The sequence below is a fragment of the Podarcis melisellensis genome (assembly GCF_964234715.1).
Source record: "Podarcis melisellensis genome assembly, chromosome: 6".
NCBI lineage: Eukaryota > Metazoa > Chordata > Lepidosauria > Squamata > Lacertidae > Podarcis > Podarcis melisellensis.
The window spans coordinates 58,897,460-58,917,272 of NC_138538.1; the positions used below are offsets into that span (position 1 = coordinate 58,897,460).

At 43.1% G+C, this 19,813-nt stretch overlaps 1 protein-coding gene across 1 annotated transcript in view; it reads left to right on the plus strand.

Moving 5' to 3' along the window:
• FGGY (FGGY carbohydrate kinase domain containing) overlaps positions 1–18,727 on the plus strand; it is a 134,069-nt gene extending 115,342 nt beyond the window's left edge. The window contains exons 15-16 of the mRNA XM_081915827.1: positions 15,812–15,873; positions 18,494–18,727. Coding sequence (XP_081771953.1) covers positions 15,812–15,873; positions 18,494–18,575 — 144 coding nt within the window. The 3' untranslated portion in view covers positions 18,576–18,727. The remainder of the gene's footprint in view (positions 1–15,811; positions 15,874–18,493) is intronic.
• Positions 18,728–19,813: the final 1,086 nt, after the last annotated feature.

The following is a 19,813-nucleotide window of genomic DNA, read 5'->3' on the forward strand; positions in this document are numbered from 1 at the left end:
GAGCCCTCCTGTTTGAACCAGAGAATGCTTAACCAGAGCCCAGCAAGTAAATGAAAGAAATATACAGCATGCCCCTAGATAACAGTTCGAGAGTGACATTATTTTGTAAAGCCTGGCAGTTTTCATTTTAAAATTAGGGTTCTCCTCAGGTAAAATGAAATGCCAGGCAGTTTTGGGGTTCACATATCTCCAAAGTTAGTTGTATTATGTGATTTAAGTTCCTTGTTTTTGGCATACAGGCAAAAACATATACACACTGTTGTTTCATTAGAAGGGTTCACAGATGGTCTCTCAAGATTCTCAAGTCTGGGCTCACCATTTTCAATGGCTGTACCATGTTTTTTGTTATTGCCCCAGCTAGTAGCAGCATCCTCCATGCAAGGTGGACTTTGGTAATATGGTGCCCTGAGTGAGGACGAAATTTGGTAGGCCTCCACCGGAATATTTCTTATTTTCACAATAATTACTTTTGTATTTTTTATTTCATGCCTCTTTGACTCAGAGCCCTCTTCAGGGGAACAGCCCTCACCACCCTAAATCTAGACGCTGTTCTACAAGACCCCTAATGTCATTCCTGGGCATTGGAGTGGGGCCAATACAAGAAATATGGTAGGGATTGTTTGGCTATAATCCTGACAGTGGCCATTTTCTAAGGGGTGAGGAAAAGGAAAATGTCTTCTGAGAAATTTCAGCTGAGCTCTAATCTGTTTCAAGACACCTGTCATTAACAGAACTAAACTTTAAGACAAATTTACTCAAATAGCCTCAAGTAAAAAGAAAATACCTTGAAAATGGTACAGGGAAGACAATGAGAACTTGTTTTTTCTTGGATAAATGATCTCTCCTCTCTGTGTGGCTTCAGTTTATTTTCTCAGAAAATACCTTTGAACTAGGGATTAGTTGTGTTTCGGATTCATTCCATTAAGCCATTTTCACAGTCTGAAATTGCTGCTAATGGGAAGAAATGTGTGGTTTGAAATGTGCAGTGTTGGATCAGCTAACTAGTTTTTGCAAAAGAACAGCTAATAAATTTTAAAAAAGAGTAGATGAGAGCTGTGGAGAGAGGTGAAACACCTGTAGAGATAAGAGCTTAAGTAAGAAATATTCGTGCAGTTTTGGCACCTGTTGCCCTGGCACAGTGTGCTTGAATAATCACTGAACAGGTCCAGATTTTAGCTGAGTTCTATATAAATTCAAAGCCAATTCTGTACACACTTACCTGGGAGGAAGTCCTAGTAAACACCTGTCTAGGCAGAGGTTCTGTTCAAGTCCTTCTGAGACACTGTCCTGTCAGCTGTAGGATTTGGGGCAACAGTCTTCTGCTTTTTCTTTTTTCTTTTTGCTCTGGAGGAACCTGAGGGGAAAACTATTCTTAGGCTCTCTTCTCTGGAGGTGTAAGGTTTCCTAATCCCCAGAGCATCTCTAGTCCTGTGCTGTATGAGAACTAGTCAGAGCTCAACACTGGAGGTCTGTGCAAGGGCATTTCTTTCACCCATGCTGCCCCTGCTACAATTCCAGGGCCCACAGATTACCACCCCTTCTGGGTCAGTGGTATCTCACATAGCTGGCTGTTTGTGTCCACCATGGCCTGACTGCAGAGCCGGTCAGCAAGTGCTCCTCATCAGCAGTTATGAGTGGTTGGATCTTTGATAAGCAAGCAATTTCAAATGTTGTAAATGACAATCAAGCAGATCTGATACTTCCCCTATTCAGCAGGCAGGCCCCACAGCCTTTTCATGTTGAGTGAGAAGGTCTGAAGGATTGTAAGCATATTTAGCCAAGTGTGCTTCAGTCCCCTCATGGCTGGGAAGCCTACATAATCATGGGAATCACTCTGAGCATCCCATCAGATCTTTCTACAAGATGTTGGAAGAGTGGGGCATGGCCCCTCCACCAGTAGAATTTAAGAACGCCTCATTAGGGCTACTGTGTCAAAAATATTTCAAGACTCTTTCGGAAATGAAGCCTAGGCTACAAGGGTTTGGGTTTTAGCTATTTGGGTTTTAGCTCTTTTCGATCTCAGAAGATTGTGAAATCTGATTATTCAGTTTTATTTACACAATGTGGAATTGAAAGCTATTGGAATACTGAAAAGCACAGTAAAATGTAAACAGATACCCATGCAGGCAAAGCTTACAAAAACAGAAGAGGTGAATTTTCTGCTAATACATCCTCTCCAACGTGGGCCATGATTTATTGTCTCACGGATGACAGATTGGGGGAAGGTCACATCTTGGAAAAACAATTGTCCATGAGGAGGTGCATAAATTTTATTTTCTCAAATGGTTGAGTTCAGCTCTATAATCTTTGGAATGTTCAAAATGCATTCCCGTTCCCACAGCAGCACCTGCAGAAAGCTTTGTGTTGTCTTTATGGATAAGCTTAATATAGGCACGTTTTATGGCTGCCTATATTAGCAGTGTGGAATGCATGTGATAAACAGTCATGGTAAGCTCACTAGAATTGGACTGATGAAATGGAGATAAATAACAAACTCAGCATTCATTTCATATATCTGTAAGGAAAATCTCCAGAAAACGTAACTAGAGAGAATATAGATTAAAGGATTTTTCATCCTCAAATTATGCAAATATTTGACAAGTAAGAACAAAAAGCCTGGTAGGCCTTAAAAGTAGTAGTAGTAGTTGTTCGTTTGATTTTGTTAATCACCTTAGGCACCCTAGTAGGAAAGTGGCATCAAAATATATAAAATAAACTATCATTCTTACCTTTCCTTCCTTGGAGGTTTTTAAGCAGAGGTTGGATGGCCATTTGTCATGGATACTTTAGCTGAGATCCCTGGATTGCAGGGGGTGGACTAGATGACCCTTGGGGTTCCTTCCAGCTCTATAATTCTATGATTCTATACCTTCTTACCTTCCTTAATTACTTTCCAGAGTTATATTATCAATTGACCTTTTGACAAGAGGTCATGCCAGAGGGTGCTGTTTCATATCTCTTTTTCACGGTTGACCACATCCTTGAGTCTGATTTCAACCACCATCTAGTGTCTGTTGAATCCGTCTTTTGCTTCACTGATTTGTCCTCTGCAACCTCATCATCCTACCTGAATTTGAAAAGGGCTTGCCAGAAATACAGTACTATTTTCAAAAATGGATGGTGGATCTTCTCCTGTGCTTGTTGTTCCATCCTAGGTTTAGGACCACATTGAAGAAAGCAATGATTTACTGGGTGGGGTGGGGAGAATATACACTACTCTTTAAATAGATAGTATGTAGCCTCTCCTTCTTCCTCAGTTGACTTTATTTCTCCCATAAACATCTTCCAAAGGCATAGCTTACCATTTCCTTCCTCTACAGGACTTACAAAAATGGTACTGGTGAGGCATGATTGCTCTCGGTGGAGGAGATTACTGTGTTAGCAACATAGGAAGGTGCCTTCTACCAATGGTCCATCTAGCTCACTATTGTTTACACAAGGGATGGATAACTTGTGGACTCCAGTTTCCATGAGCAACAGCCCCAAATGGCCAATGGTCAAACATTATGGAAACTAGTCGAACAGCATCTGTTGGCCGCTGGTTGGCCACTCCTTGCCTACATTGCCGGGCAGCAGATCTCCAGGGTTTCAGACAGAAGCTTTTCCAAGTCCTACCTGGAAATGCCAGGGATTGAACCCAGGACCTCCTGCATGCAAAGCACATGCTCTGTCACTGAGTTACGGCTCTTCCTCTTTGATTTGTTATTCATTGTCTTTATCAGCATGAATCTTAGAGTCTCTGGATGCTTGTGAAAGATCAGAATTCTCTCCTGTTCAGCCCCATTCCACCTCCCACCAGATAAATTTGGCAGCATATGCCATCAGCCAGCTTAACTCTAATTTGTTTTTGGTCATGTCATATCTAAAGCAAATTTGAAAAGTTCTTCGGGCTGCTTTCCTAATTTTCATGTAAGCTCCTCTTACTGCTTTTTAATCTTTCATATGTGCTTGTTTACAGTAAAAAAAAATTAAAAATCAGAAAAAGTCCATGCTTTTTTCAGAGGCTGTTCCCTTGAGGTCTTCCCTTGATTTCCCACAAAGCCACTGAACCCATCCCCCAACCCAATTCATTGTCCCTCGCTCTCTCCATGAGCTGGTAAGTGTGATTACTTTTTTATGACTTGAAAAGTTCAAAAAGCTGAAAAACGAAGTAGGAAAGAGCTTTTCAATACTCAGATGAATTCTTCTGGATCCAACTTTTACCTATATCCCTTGGAAAGGCAAAGTGTGTTTTGTGTGTTTTCCTTCAGCCTCTTGGGCTGATCCAGGAAGGAGGAAGTGAAGTTACCTGAGGCAGTGACGCCCATGTCATTCTCTCAAAAATCATAATATGCCCATGGAACTAAAAAGATTGGCTCCTTCTGCATTTACAATCAAGTTTCTGGTTCAAGTTATGAAATACAGTACAAATCATTCATGATGCAGATGTTAGCCCTTTGTACAATCGAACAGGCTCTTTGGCATCACTCAGGCTACTGCAGCTGGAAGCGAACATGAATAACAATTCAGCAACAGGGATTTCAAACCCTTAGCTTGAGGAAGGCACTAAATGTTGGGGAAGAGACTATGAGGGGTAGATTTTACCGTCACTGAGCTAGTACTGGAAAGATGGAAATGAATGATTAAACCATCCTGTTGGGCAGAAAGCGAGGAAACACAACTGCATGGCTGTGTATTTTTATGGCAGTAACAATGAGGCATGGTGGCCTCCGAAACAGTTCTCATGATAAAATCCCAGCTGGATGTTCAGAACTGTGTTGTGGTCTGTGCTTGGGGATTTGACAAAGCAGCTTATATGCATGTGAACTGGCTAGATCCAAAACATTTTTATGAGAGGGTAAATGAACATATGGAAAGAATCGAGAAAACCCCATCCAGCTTTTAATATGTAAACAGTGCTCTAGCTGTAGGTCATAAAGTAAATACAGATTTTTAAAAACACCCGATCGCCAGATGGTGAAGAAAAGGCGATGAAAGCAAAATGTATGCTATGAACGTGACGAGAAATTGACGGGATACGTTTTCGGAGTGTACCTTCGCTCAAGTGGCTTTCCACAAAAGTCAAAGTGTAGCATTTTTCAGGTGTGAGCATCTTAAGTCTTCAGAAGTACCCTCTCTTCACTTTTCCCCTACTTCAGATCCTGAACCCATCTATCTCTGGTCTTCACAGTGGGGAACAATGTTCCCAAGTGAATTGCAAAACAATTGCAGATCATCTGTAAACAGAACCTTCCCACAATCCTGGGATTGCCTGTAAGAAGCTTTTAGAATTTGTTGGCATCTGTTCCACAATCCCCCCCCCCCAACTCCGCCTGAGTTTCTTGTAGACATGATATTCTTCTGGATTTCCTACTCCGCTGTCATAAACATGCTGTTGATCTCCTGCTTCATTTGGCCCCAGAGGAGGTTGCAAAACTAGTGAGGAGAAGCATTTCTTCCTGCTTTTATAGTCATGCTGAAAAGCAGCTTCTCTGAAACCCTTTTAAAATAAACTTCTTTCTTTTTTTAAGAAAGACACCCTATCAACTTTCTAACATCTGCAAAGCACACAGTGAAGTGATAATGCACGTAGAAGTTCATGGGTACTGATTTTTCCTGGAACATTATTACATATTATTGTGATTATTATTTTTACATGGTGCTGTGGAACCTCAGGCCTGGGAGCTGAATGTGTTCCTCTGTGTCTGGACCTCTGGGCTCTCCTCAGCCACAACCTCTCCCTCAGACCATCTCCCCTCTCCGTGCTTTTGCGTGGCTGGAATGTGTTCTTGAACATCTGCTTTCCTGGAAGGAGAATGTCATACACAGACCCAGTGCTTTTTTTCTAGAAAAAGAGGTGCAGGTAGTCACCATGAAGTTGTTACAGTAAGTGTCACACCTTTTAACAACAACGAAAAGAGTTGCTGGTACTGTGTACCCTTGAATACCCCCTGAAGAAGAAAAACAGCACTGCACAGACCTATAAACATTGGGGAAGGAGGAATACCCCCTGAAGTTCACAGGAATTGAATTTAACCTACTATACAAAGGTAAGAGTACATACAATGTATCCTTTTGCATCTGGTCCCAACCACCATTTGTTGAAAGTTTCCCTTGAGGAATTAAGGCGTTCAGGCTGGAAAACGTTCCCCACCCCAATTCTCCAAGCACTCTAGGTATATTGAAAAATAAGGCAGTCCCTGCCCACAGGCTCACAATTTAATAAGGGAAAACAGGAAGCAAGCATTGAAACAGCTTTGGTTATTTATTTATAGCACTCCCTTCATCCCATAGAACCCCAGGGTGACTTAGGGCAGGCAGCACAGTGACTCAGGCCAGCCCTGTTCACCGGGTCAAACCACAGGGCTAAATGTGTCGCTTGTCACTGCATTTTCTCTTGTAAAAAGTATAGCCAGTAGTTTCTATGGGCCCTGGTCAGAGTTAACCCTTTCTTCTTTGTGCTGCAGCCCCAAAGGACTGTCCCCCACCAGCTGCTATTGGAGGCAAGCTTCCATTGGCAGCAGGCTACTGCTACCCCCCCCCATAGCTGCTATGGGGGCTTTCCTGTCAGGTCTAATATTTTCATGGAGATGATTTTAATCAGGACCACAGCAGGGGGAAAGAGTTGTGTTTCTTCATTTGCTTGTATGTTGTATACCATGGACCTGATCTTGTCACCAACGTGCTGATGAAATAGTTGTATTTATTATTTTGGAAAGAGTCATACAACTACAAGTCAGAAACTGCATGAGTTTGGGGTCCCTGTTCTTTAACTTAGAGATGTTGCTGATCTGGGAGAGTGGCGTTTGCACAACCATGGGCTGGTCCCGGGGATGTCCGCCATCTTCCTGCATGGCTGGGTGAGGGGATGGTCGCTTGACAGCGCCCCCCTCTGGCAGCTACAGACCACATCTGAGCAGGCCCGGCCCCACAGGCCAATCAGAAGCAGGGGTGAGGGGCTGGGCCAGGCTCTCCCTTCAGTATTTACTATGGCAACTGCATGTAGGCCGCCCTCTTTGCTAACTGGCAGGGGCCAGCTTGGGTGGTAGATAAGCCATTAGGCTGCCTTCGCAGTTGAGTGGGTACCCCATTAGAGGGGTCCAGGAGGAGAGATTTTTGTCCAGTTGCCCACATGGGGGTCAATGGGCCAAAACACCTCTCACAACAGTGGTCTGTACAGGTTCATTGCACCCGATCAATGTTGGGAGCGACTCCCAGCACCGGGTTGACCTCATTAGGATCCTGTCAGCCAAACCTACTCGCATCTGTAATCAATCAAGTTGTAGCCTAATTCAACCCAATACGAATCTCCTGTTTTCCTTTCTTTGGTCTACCCCTCACCAGACTCTGGACATCATGTGCCTGTGCTAGCAATTTGAGTTCAACAGCATTTGGAGAGCCGCAGGTTACTCACCACTAGTATATTTGATACGGCAGTTTTTGAACAGCCTCCTTTAATGTGAAGGAAATGTGATAACCTTCCCAAGTGGGCTGGGAATTGTGGATGAGGCAGAGAGTGTGGGCGTTTTGCACTGCTTCTTCTTCACAGGTTAAAGAGGCAGTGTTTATTCCGGGGCTTCCCACCTCGGCGTACTGGCCTTTGCCACAGACAGTTGACCCCGTCCCGATCCTGAGTCACCAGGCCCATTCAAGAGCACCTGTTCCCTCCCAGCGTGCAAACCCCAGCGCTGCTGAGTCAGAGACCAGAGCACATTAAATCATTGTGCCTGCTTGCCAGCAAAAGTTGGGAGCTGAAAGCAGAGTTAAGCTGCTTGGGCTCCTTCCACTGCCCATGTAAGCTGAGCCTCCCACTGCTGGGCAGCCAGGCTGGCACCTGACCCACTTGAGTCTGAGCAGAGTGGCCAGCTGCCTGTTATTAAATACAATTGCTTAATTATTTGTTAGTTGCAGGGTGTTGAGGGGGAGGCACTGGAACAGAAACATGCCTAATATTAACAGCAGAGTTACCACAAAGCAGGCTTTCCGACTGAAGGATGGTGGGTTGACAACCGGCGCGGCTCATTCTGCTTCTAAATTTGGCTTTCTGGAGAAGTGACTAACGTCATGACTGGCACGGCAGAAAAATGCCGCCTTCAGTTGTGCTGACCCTTCTCTCCTTTTGATTCTACCCAGCCTAACTAAGGCTCTGTTTACACGGGGACTGCCCCTGGAGTGTCTTTTGATACATTAGGAAAGTTTCATGCTCTGCTTTGTCCTGCAGTGATCCCTAATAATTCTCTCCTGCCCTCGGCCCATTTCCTCACTGTCCCTTTCAGTGAAAAGAGCTTGTGGTGATGTGCTTAAACCCCCTCTTTTCTTTTTCTGTAGAAAGCCTGGGAGGACATGAGGGGGCGATCAGAAGGCATTTTATTATTCCCAAAGTGTTGTTCTGATTCTGTGAATCACAAAACCCTGAGGGCACGTGGGACAATATGTTTTATTTAGGCATGGTAGTGTTTCAAATACAAGGTGAGGGATTCGTCAGGCTAACTGTTCAAGGGAGAAGTGTCATGCCCTCTGCTTATCCAATGTCTTGTAGACTTCTTTTTGATTATTTCTATTTATTATTTGTTTTCTAAAAGGGTATCGTGCATAAGCATTTTTTTGATTGATTCTATTTCTATACCACTTTTTATTCAAATAAATCCCAAAGCGGCTTACAAACAAAAGATAAAAATAACATAATGGAACATCACGAATACAGCATAAATTGTTTAAAATACTTAACAAATCGTCAGTAAAGCAATCACAAACAAAACATTTGCCATGTATGTAACAATAAGCATGGCTCTGCAGAGGAATAAGGAAGACTACTAGCTTGATTTTCAAAAGTAATGCTAGAAGCATTATCAGTTTTATTAGCATGAATTTATACCAGGAAGACAACGTAGCATCCAGCAACCATAGGGAAACTATTCTGATGCATCAAAGCCACAAGGCAGCTAAAACAAATTTAAAGCCTCACCAGCCAAAGTCCTGCTGGAAAAGCTTTTAATAACATTCTTCTGAGATGGAAAACAGAGCTGGTTTGACTGGCCTCCCTGAGAAGTTCCACAGTAAAGGTGCCACTGTAAAAAAGGCCTTGTGCTTTGTCAACTTGAATCTAATTTCCACTGATTCTGGCGCTTGGAGCAGTGCCCAGACATTATCTTACTTGTACGTGTATGTCTATGTAAGTGAGAGAGACGTAGGTAAATATGGAACAAGGCTGCTGTTTAGGGCTTTAAATAACTGCACTTTGAATTGTGCCCAGAAATTAATTGGGAGCCAGTGGACAGAAGAAGCTGGTGAAGACTTTTAATTAGTCTAAAGCTATGACACACTGGCATGGCTTCAAATCATTTAGTCAGACCAAAGTGCAGCAGATAAATGGTCCCAGAAAAAAGAAAAGGGCAGACAAAGGAAAGACAGAATGCTATATTAATCTTAGAAAGATATCTACAAATGGATATCCTTGAAGTGAGGTTGCTACTGGTGGCAGCTTCTGGAAGGGCACCATTTCCTGCTTGCCTGTTTCATTTTTAAAAATTAAACAGGGAGAGATGCCATTTTGAAAGTTCACTTCGGGAATATAAATGTCTATGGCACTGTGCCTTTTTTTTTGGCAAAACAAAGCTTTAAATTTGTCACTGGCTTCTTAGCCTCCATGTGGATTGGGCAGGTGTGTGTGTGTGTGTGTGTGTGTGTGTGTGTAGCTCTATTAGGGTGGGTGTGAGGAACCTTTTTGGCTCTCGGCCCTCATTCCCTTATTGCCAACCCTTCAAGGGCCACTTGCCACTGGTAGGTGGGCCACACTCTTCATGCGCCCCTCAGCCAAATCCTTAGCAACTCTCCACTCTTATCCATTTGCCAAGATTTCAGGGGAGAGGAGACCAAAAGTTTCAGACAACTTTAGATTGGTGAGGAGGGATGAATTCCCCCTGCTCTCAATTCAGATTGGCTCAGCAGGTATAAACTTTCTCAACAAGCACTTTGTGGGGAAAGCATCTGTTTTCCAGAGAATTCTCTTCTGGCTCATAATATTGGCGCTTTTATTGATTGTACATCATCCTGTACCTTATCATGTTGGACCCTAGTCATAGAGAACTTCTGGGAAGGCCAACCATCACCAGCCCTCCCAAAAAACCGCTAGGGGAATAATAGATAATTTTACATCTGGGTGGAACGCAGCGACTGTCTGGCAAGAAATGAGAAACGAAATTGATGATCCAAAAAAAAAATACTCACTAGACAAAAAGATACATATAAGAGTAATCTGGTCATGTAGTTTCTAGAGAATAAGAATTCCATTAAGAATATGCAGAGATCTTTAAAGAACTTTTGTATATGCACCTAAAAAGCAACTGGCTTTGTTGTTTATGTAGTTTCATAGCCATCAATGAGAGTTTAATTGAGAAATGCATAAAGCAGCTGGAAGAATTCAACTTTGTCTTCTAATTGTACATGTGTAGAATCTTATTTAACATTTGAGCAAGAGAAGCATGTGTGTGTGTGTGTGTTAAACGCATGTATATACACACATAGACACATACATGTATGGCATATGGTTTAGGTAGAAATCCCATTGTTAGACATGTTGTATTACAGTCGTACCTTGGATCCCGAATGCCTTGGTACTCGGACATTTTGACTCTCCAACACTGCAAACCTAGAAGTGAGTGTTCCGGTTTGCAAACGTTCTCTGGAACCTGAATGTCCAATGGGGCTTCCGCAGCTCCCGAGCTTCCTGCAGCCAATCAAAGACCGTGCTTTGGTTTCCAAACGTTTTGGAAGTCAAATGGACTTTGGGAATGGATTCCGTTTGACTTCCAGGGTACGACTGTATTCTGGTCACTGAACATTAGTACTGCTTCTGACTCTTGTTAGCAAAATACTATGTGTTTCTGTTGTCTTATGCTGAAATCCTACGCACACCTTTCTGGGAGTAAGTCCCTACTGAACTCAAGGGGTTATTTTAAGTAGGCATGTATAGGATTGCACTACTAATTCTTTCGCAACTCACATCTGTTAAACCCAGTTTTTCCCTGTGTATGACGTTAAGTGGCCATTGCAGTTCTGATCATCTTTCATCGCTAGCTAGATTGTTTACTGGCCTGTCTCTGTCTCATACTCAGTTCTGACACTGTAACAAAAGCTAGAAACTATGAATTCATCCATTTATTTATACTCCACAGTGGCTCTATTTTTGTCAGCAAAGAAAACCCTTCACTTGCATTTTGCCTAGCCTTTAAAAATTATGATCAAATTATGATTAAACATGGACATTTGTGTCTTTATTTTTAGCACAGTATTTACAGGAAATGAAAAATGAAATGATAAAAAAGTAACTTTAGCAAAAAAAAATTTTTTTTTAAAGAATTCATTGTACTTTCTTGATTTTATTCAAGCCTGCTTCAAACAAGAAACAAGGCTAAATGGGCCTGTCTGTATACATCCCAAGTGACAAACTACACACGAGAATGACTTCCATATTTTGTGGGAGCCCCTTCTTACTGTGCTGCCTAAAAAGAAGTTGCTACGTTCTTTAAATTAAGGCTGCAATTCTATACAGTGGTACCTCGGGTTAAGTACTTAATTCGTTCCAGAGGTCCGTTCTTAACCTGAAACTCTTCTTAACCTGAAGCACCACTTTAGCTAATGGGGCCTCCTGCTGCCGCTGCGCCATAGGAGCACGATTTCTGTTCTCATCCTGAAGCAAAGTTCTTAACCCGAGGTACTATTTCTGGGTTAGCGGAGTCTGTAACCTGAAGCGTGTGTAACCTGAAGCGTATGTATCCCGAGGTACCACTGTACACATCTATTGAACTCAGTGGGGCCTACTTCTTACACATGTATAGGAGAGTACTATCAGTTTGGTAGCTGGAAATACTGATCTGAACATGAAGCCCTTATCCCTAAAGAACATATTTATCATTATGCTATACTTGGAGATAAGCACCCAAATTCAATAGACTGCTGATCTGATCACTTTTGGCATTTCCCATGACCCTGATTGACAGTGACTTTTTAAACACGGGGCATATTTTGAGTTGAGCAAGAACTGAAGAGACTGCAATCTTGGCTCTGCTATTGGCTGACTCCCATGTGACCTTGACACACTATTGCACTTGACATGGAAGCTTTCCAAAACTCTAGAATTTCATACTATTGTTGTTCTTTGGTATGTGTGTGTGTGTGTTTATTTATATGCCACCTTTGAAGGCATAGCCTTCACAAGTCATTCCCAATACCCTTTCCCTTTCCATGTAGTTATAAACACTAATTGGGGGATTAATGAAATAATGGCGGTGAGGAAAGTCCTTTTCACCTCTCATAGTCTCTTTTAAAATTAGAAGTGGGCCATGGAGGGCGTCCCTTGAGCCGCATGCCTGCTGGAGAGCGTAGAGGTTATATCGGCCAACATTTATGCAGAGACAGTGATTGAATAAATAGCAAAAATAGATCTAAAATGGTGCTTCATGACAAGGCACTAAGTATGGCATTGTCTCTCCCCCTCCTCTGAAAGAAGCCATTTCATCTTTTTATGGCTTGTGTGGGTGGGTGTTTTCTTCTTCCCAGAAGTCTGGAGGGGGGAAAGCTTTGAGGCTAAGTGAATAACTGCTTTTAAATAAAACGTGTGCAAGTATATATTTATCTGAAAGGCTGGATCATCTCCAAAAGAATAATGAGTGCCTGAGCCAAGCAGAGAATGTTCTCTCTACAATACCTGTGACCCAGAGAGGAAAGACTAGATTGCTCGAGGGAGTTGCCAGCTGTCCTTCTCTTTTCAGACTAGATTCCTTCCTCTCCAGGATACGTAAAGCCTCCCACATAATCAGCATGCATCTCAGCAAGTGCACATTTACCGTCCCTTTGCTTTGTGGGCATCAGAAATCTTCTCTCAAGGAAGTGCTCTTGTTGGGACGGGATTCCATATTCCCGGCACTCAAGAGCACAATATAATATAAAATTATAATTGCTGGGGAATGTGATGCTTTCTCCCAGCTAGCATAGAGCTGCTGGAAATTATAGTGCTGCCTGGAATATGGTTTTCATGAAACTATTGGATAGTTCCTGTGACATTACCGATAACTGAGGGAGAAAAATCAACTCTCATGTGCCCATTGTATGCTGCAGTGCAAATAGTGATATTCAGCCTGCAGGGAGGGCACTGGAATGGAAGCTGCAGTTGAGTAAGGCAAAATGTGAAAAAAATGCATGTCAAGTTGCAACCAGGCAGCCAGTCTTCAGACTTTGCCTTGAGTCTAGTTAGTTTCTTTTGCAAGTCCCCTTTTTGCACATCAGAGGGTTCTCCAAAACAGCACAGCCGTCCCATTCTGCAGTACGACTGCCACCTGCCTTCCATTATATGTCAACTAGATCTCAGGCCTTTGACTCTAGACTTACAATTGCTAAAAGTTGGTAGACTTTGAATCCAGAGTTGCTAAAGGTTGCGTCAGTAAGGGCATACTTTAAAAAAGCCAATATTTGGCATTCAAGGATTCTGCACTCTGCCAAATCTAAAAAGGAAAAAACGGATTTCAAACGTTTTTCAGTACTTCCCGTTGCCATAGGACACTAAAAACTTGGGCGCCTGATTAATTAATAGCAGGTATGTGCTTGGATCTTGTGGCTTCCTCTGACCCACCCATTTGGAAGATCAGGGACAATCTGCTTTGCTGGGCACAAATTTTGAATAGCCATCCCTTGCAAATCCAGAATTCTGCACTTCCCTTTGCTGACAATTATTTAGTTACCCATCTTTCATCAACAATGCCTTTCCGGTAATAAGCTTCAGCATTTTGTTCTAAAGGTTTTATAACCATTTCAGCCAGTATTAGGTTCAAGTGTGACTGCTGTTCTTGTAGTCAAAACAGCACCAAGGTTTGTATCAGCAGGTTTGGTGGAACTCTGAGGTTTGCAGAAATACCAAAAAAGAAAAGAAAAAATCATTGGGGGGGGGGCTGCAGTGCCAGCTTGGCCTGCTCAGTAGTGATGGGCTGCTGGCTGCCTGTTGAGGGGGAGAATGGAATGGAGAAGAATGAGAGAGAGCATGGCTGTCAGTGAGCAGGAATACTCTGCTGTGCAATGTTTTCCTGTTGTTGGTCCCACTTATATTTTATATATAATGTTGGGCACAATCCACTGGAGTGCTGAGCATGCTTAAATCAATGTCTTAAGCAGACTTTGCATTGAATTGTAGCCGGTTTCTTTAGTGCACAGAATGTACTACGGCTGCAAATCTTGTAAGACCTTTGTCGCAGATTTTTCTAGCGTGTTGTTCATTTGGTCCTGAATCTTATTTGAGTGTGTCTGACTGTTCATTTGGGAGTATGGCTGTACAGTCAGACCAATCTCATCTGAGTACATTCTGCCAGTGCACAGAACGGAACTATGTTCTAGCCGTGGAAGTCGGAATGACTGAGAATGTTCACAAGCGCACAATACAGCTAAAGTTAAACTATAACTGCAACAGAGGGCTTGTCCCCTTGCCCTGCTCCTTTCCTGGGGAAAACCTGCTCTGAACTGGAACAAACAGCAATCCAGAGAGAACCCGAATTGCTGTTCATTCCTATTGAGCGCTAAAGAGCAGTTTTCCCTGGGGCGGAAGCAGTGGGACAAAAGAAAGTGTGGATAAGCCCTCAGTGTAAGCAAGGGATCAAAGGGATATTACGCAGCTGGAAATGATTTAGAAAATCCTGCCGGTGGTCATGGAGCTAGAGCAAACTCCGCCATGAGATGTTACAAAATTTTAGTTTAGAGAAAAGGGCCAGGTGGAACATGACAGGGGTACACAAAATGTGTGCATGGGGTGGTGAAAGCAGATAGGAGTTGTTTCTCCCTCTATTGTGATACTAGAACCCAGGACCATCCAATGTGACTGAGCGTTGGAAGTTTCAGTACAAAAAGGAAGCACTTTTTGCACAGCACATAGTTAAATTATGGAATTCACTCTCCCCAAATGTAGTAACGGCCACCTCCTTTGATGGCTTTGAAAGGGGGTCAGATAAATTCATGGAGGATGGAGTTATCAGTGACCACTAGCCATGCTACCTAGGCACTATGCCCAGTTTTGGAGGCAGCTGCTGGGAAGCAGGTTGGGCTTGGAGGCTTCCCATAGGCAACTGGCTGGCCACTGTAGAACATAGCCTAGATGGGCTTTGGTCTGGTCCAGGAAATCTCGCCTTATATTTCTAACTAAGGCCTCTTTCATCCATTTGTTGATTCATTCCACATGCATGGAGGGAAGGGAGGGACTTTGCCTCATGGTCCTGTCCCAGATGTTCCTGCACCCTGGCTGCAACATCCACACATTCCTCAGGATTTTTGCAAACATGTTGCTATGTATGTGCAGTTGTTGGGAGTGGGGGGAGTACTGCCAGGGAGACATCAAGCCACTCATTTATCCTACATGTGGCAGATGCAAGTTAATGGGACCTGAGTTCAAGTCAAATCCCATTGCTTTCATTGAGCCTCAGCCATGGCTGGCTAGTTTGATATATTTTCCAGTTCATCCTCTTTATTGTGAATACAGTGGTGGATTTGTCCAGCATGTCTTCACCAAAACATCAGCAAACCACCACTTGTAAGTACTTTTTGGGTGATAGTGATCAGATTATTTCGCTCTTCTCCAGAGCTCCCTGCAAGGGTGTCTGACTTATTGAGCAGTCTGCATTGCTGCAATCCCATTGCTGTCTGATAATGGGATAGGCCATATTTCAAGCGCTCTGGTGTGTTAACCCAGAACAACACTATTCAGTGGCGTTCCCTTTGATTCCTGAAACATCTTGTTCCTTTACTAAGAATGTTAAACTGAAACAGGCCACTGCAGCTACTGTCTCTCTTTCAACAGGATGCAATGGAGAAAATGGGGAGAGTTGGGAGAGTTGTGCTGCCAAACCACAAGGATAAAAGGTAATGGAGTCTTGTTATTCTCTTCTTCAGCTTATCGGCATAAAAGAGCTACACTGTCTACAGTTAAAGCTGTCTACTCTTGACTTTTTGTGTGGCGGTGGACAGAGCTTAACATATTTTCCTTCTTTCTTCGCCTCTCCAATGGGAAAGACACAGGACTTATCAAAACACGGTCATACAAACTTAAGGAACTACATCAGTTAGATGTACAAATAACTGCCATCTGTACGCTTCAAAGTACAGAAAGGTCTGTTGAGGTGAAACCAAGATATATACAGGCATTCCCCCCAATTTAGGCGTCACACACGACTGTGTATTTGTGTGGTACTGGGAAACAAATAAGTAATTTAATTCAAACCTGGAAATGGCAGGATAGAGCTGGAGAGTCCCCGTGGCTCGCAAGGAGACCCTCCCTGGAGCCCAAAGAGAACTTCAATGTGAGTGGAGGAAGCCCTGAAGGAGACTAGAGGCACAGAAGGCTTTGTTTAGGCTGCTCAGCCTCCCCGCCTAGCAGCTGACATGCGTGGTAGCACAGCAGCAGCATCCATTTTCAGCACGTCCTCAAGCCTCCAGCTAGCCCAAGCTTCCATTCTAGTTGAAGAGAAAGGTTTTGTAGGGGGTGCTCCCCACTTATTTGATTTTCACTTATGCACATGAAGGCCCAGAATGTAACGCTCACATAAGTGCGGGTGGGGGGGAGAATACCTGTATTTCAGCCGAACATAGGGCAGCCAACACAGTGCTTGAAGACCCTAGGTGTGCTTCTTTGCTGTAAAGGTGATAATTTGCAGGGCAGAAAGGGTGAGCAGGAGCTGCTTAACCTCTTCCCTACCCAGTGCTTTTCTTCTTCTGCCCTTCACATTTAGTCACCTGCGCCCCTGCTGTCACCCCACTTGTTGTATACCCTGATACATATTTACTGCGTCACTTGAGCCACTGGAAGGGGAAGGGACTACATGGAGTAAAGCAGGAAGTAGGGTAACGATTAAGCAAGCAACCTTCCTGAGTAAAGCCAGGGTGTGCAGATATGTGTTGACCACCATGTGGTAGGTTAAACCACTGAAAGTATAGCAACCTCTACATATGGTGAAAACTCTACCCCAAGTACTTGGGGATGTTGAGACAAAGAAAGAAGCTGCAGATACTGCAGAAATCTATGTGGCTGTTCAGGAGCTGGCGTTTCCCTAGTGTGGTGCTTCAGTTGCCAGCTAGGAGGTAAATGAGAGTGGGGGGGGGGGTTCGGGGGGGCATGCAATTAGGAATGGGATATGAGGAGGCAGCAAACTAGCAAACAGTTCACAGAGCAAATAAGTGCAGAAAGATGTATTCATGGGCCCAAAAGAAGACTAAAAGTTGAGTTAGGGAGGTCAAAGGAGGAGAAAAGTCCCTGAATGAAGGAGATGCTATAGCAAGAACCAAAATCTATCACTGCAAAGAACCAAGGTTAAATAATATTGGAAAAACAAAAGATAGCAACTGGGATGTTTGGGATAAAAGACTGTTGTGAGTAGGTTATTAAAATGCTCATCTGCAGGGCTATTTCAGGGTTACTCATGCACGTACTTTTGTAACCCAAGAAAACCTTTAATATATTTTTTTATTTCGAAGCTGTACGATAGCCTTCATTTTTTCTTAATGCAGCTTTGCTACATTACTGTGCTATGCCATATTGTGTGCCCCAATCAGATATGAATTACAGCACATGTTGCTTCATAATATAAAGCGGGGGGGGGGGGGGGAGAACTTATTCAAGAAGTGCTACAGCACCATCTACAGGCTTAGTGGAAGGTCTACAGATGTCCTAATTGATTCTTCCATTTTTTATTTTGCATTTGCAATGAAGACTTTAATCTGGTTGTAAGTTTTTAGTATAAGAAAACGTAAACTTTAAAATGGGGCCGGGGAAGATGGATCCAGTTTTTAATAATAATAATTAATTAATTAATTAATTAATTAATTAAAGATGTGTTGGAAGTGTTCACAATTTAATCCCCCCTGACTCCCGCAAGCTGGGGGGGGGGGGAGCTTGTATTACTATTGTGTATTCAGCACAGCCATTGCTTTAGCAGTCTGATACATTGTCACTTGCCATGGGGGAAATACAAGGGCAGGAAGGGCAGCTTCCTAGTTTAGAATATTTTGAACTATGCCTTTGAAACCTTGGTCCTTATTAACATGTCAGCCCAGACACATGCAATATATATACAGATTAGGAGGAATGCCACTGCTGATGAAGACAATTTCACACACATTCTTTTGCTTCCCGTCCCCCTCCCTTCCCCAGAAATTACCAGATTCCCTCTACCTCACTTTTACAGCCTTTGAATGGGGAGCCTGCAAGAGTGAGAGAGGGCATTTCTTCTTTTAAACAAATCAACCTGCATCTTAAGTGTCAAACTGGGGCTAAAGCTTATGGCCATAGTCAGGCATTTTCTGGGTAAGTTCTCTCAAAGGACACAGGAGCAGCACAAAGAAAATTGTGTGCCCTTGCACAAGTCCTCTTCACTTCTGTGAGTGTGACCTGCACAAAAGGGGTCCTTGTAGATTCTTATTTTCTTTATTTATTATTACAAGTACTTTCCTAGAGTTTCCATTGCTTCAATTTGTGCTTTCCCCACAGATTTTATGACAAGAAGTACCAGGTGTTTCTGAAACTCGTGGAACATCAGCGGGAATATAAAACCATCATGCAGAGTTTGTAGACACCATGAAGGAGAATTACGCTTGACGCTGGAAGAGTGGTGGTGTTTCCCGCCCCCCCCCCCACATTCTATTTCTTTATTCCTTTATCTAAATCAATGCTGCTCCATAATGTACTTACATTTCTAATTTTATAAAAATATGTTGAATACTTTATTGCCTGTTGAGCAGGTTCTCTAAGCTACTGCCAAATACCAAATCAAAGAAGGAGCTTTTGCCTCCAGTGAAAGCTAATGGCAAATTGCTATGGGATATGACAGATGAAGTCTTACAGTATACAAGAGGCCCCCCGGAACATCTGCACTCTGTATCCATGGGGCCTCTTTTAAAGGACTCACCCTGTATTTTTCCTTCCTACCATCTTAGACTGGGATCAGCTTTCTGCTATAACCCGCCACCATCAACATTTATAGCAAAATTAATCTAGAACTTCCATAAAATTCCTCTCCTTAAATATTTCATGCATTTATTTTGGCTGATCACTAAGAGTTAAACACATGTCCATTTACACCCTGTGGGTCTAGTTCACATCAAAAGTCAGGATATATACCCTGAGTCCCTAAATAAATTGCCCTCCGTTTTCCTGGGCTCATTCTCCTACTCTATGTCTAACTTTCACCTCTGGGCTTTTCCTTGCACCCCCCCCCCCCGGTTCTCCCCCAGGTTGCTATTCCCTAGCAACATAAAGAAAGGGTAAGGATTTCAGATAATGAGGTTGCAAAGTAGCCGGTTAATCTTATGGGTAGCCAGAAATAGCACAAATGTCTGGTTCAATTAACTAGATCTCCTTTAAACACTGTTGTCCCAGGCAGCATTTCAACATTCGTGTTCTATAGCACCACCTTGCGGTAGAATGAGGCACAGTTGGATCACCTGCTTCCTCCCCCAGGATATGAAGTCTCTCAAGCAACAAGAAGCAAGAAGCAATTGTTACTGTAGGTGACCGGAAATATCCTGCCCAGAACAACCAGTCTATGAGACTCTGTACTCCTGCTGCAAACCTTGTATCTGTAAACACATATTGCATTTGTTCTTTCTTGCCCTGCACTTGCTAACCCATGGATTGTAGCAATTGTATCACCAGGGACTTCATAAACAAATAAATATTAGGATGTGTGCACATGCTAGAAGAAGAAATGCACGACAAGTTTCAGAACACCGTGAACAACAAATATTTATATGCATTCATTCTTACGCACAGCTAACACATAAAAACCCGAATTCCTTTCCACCATGCAAA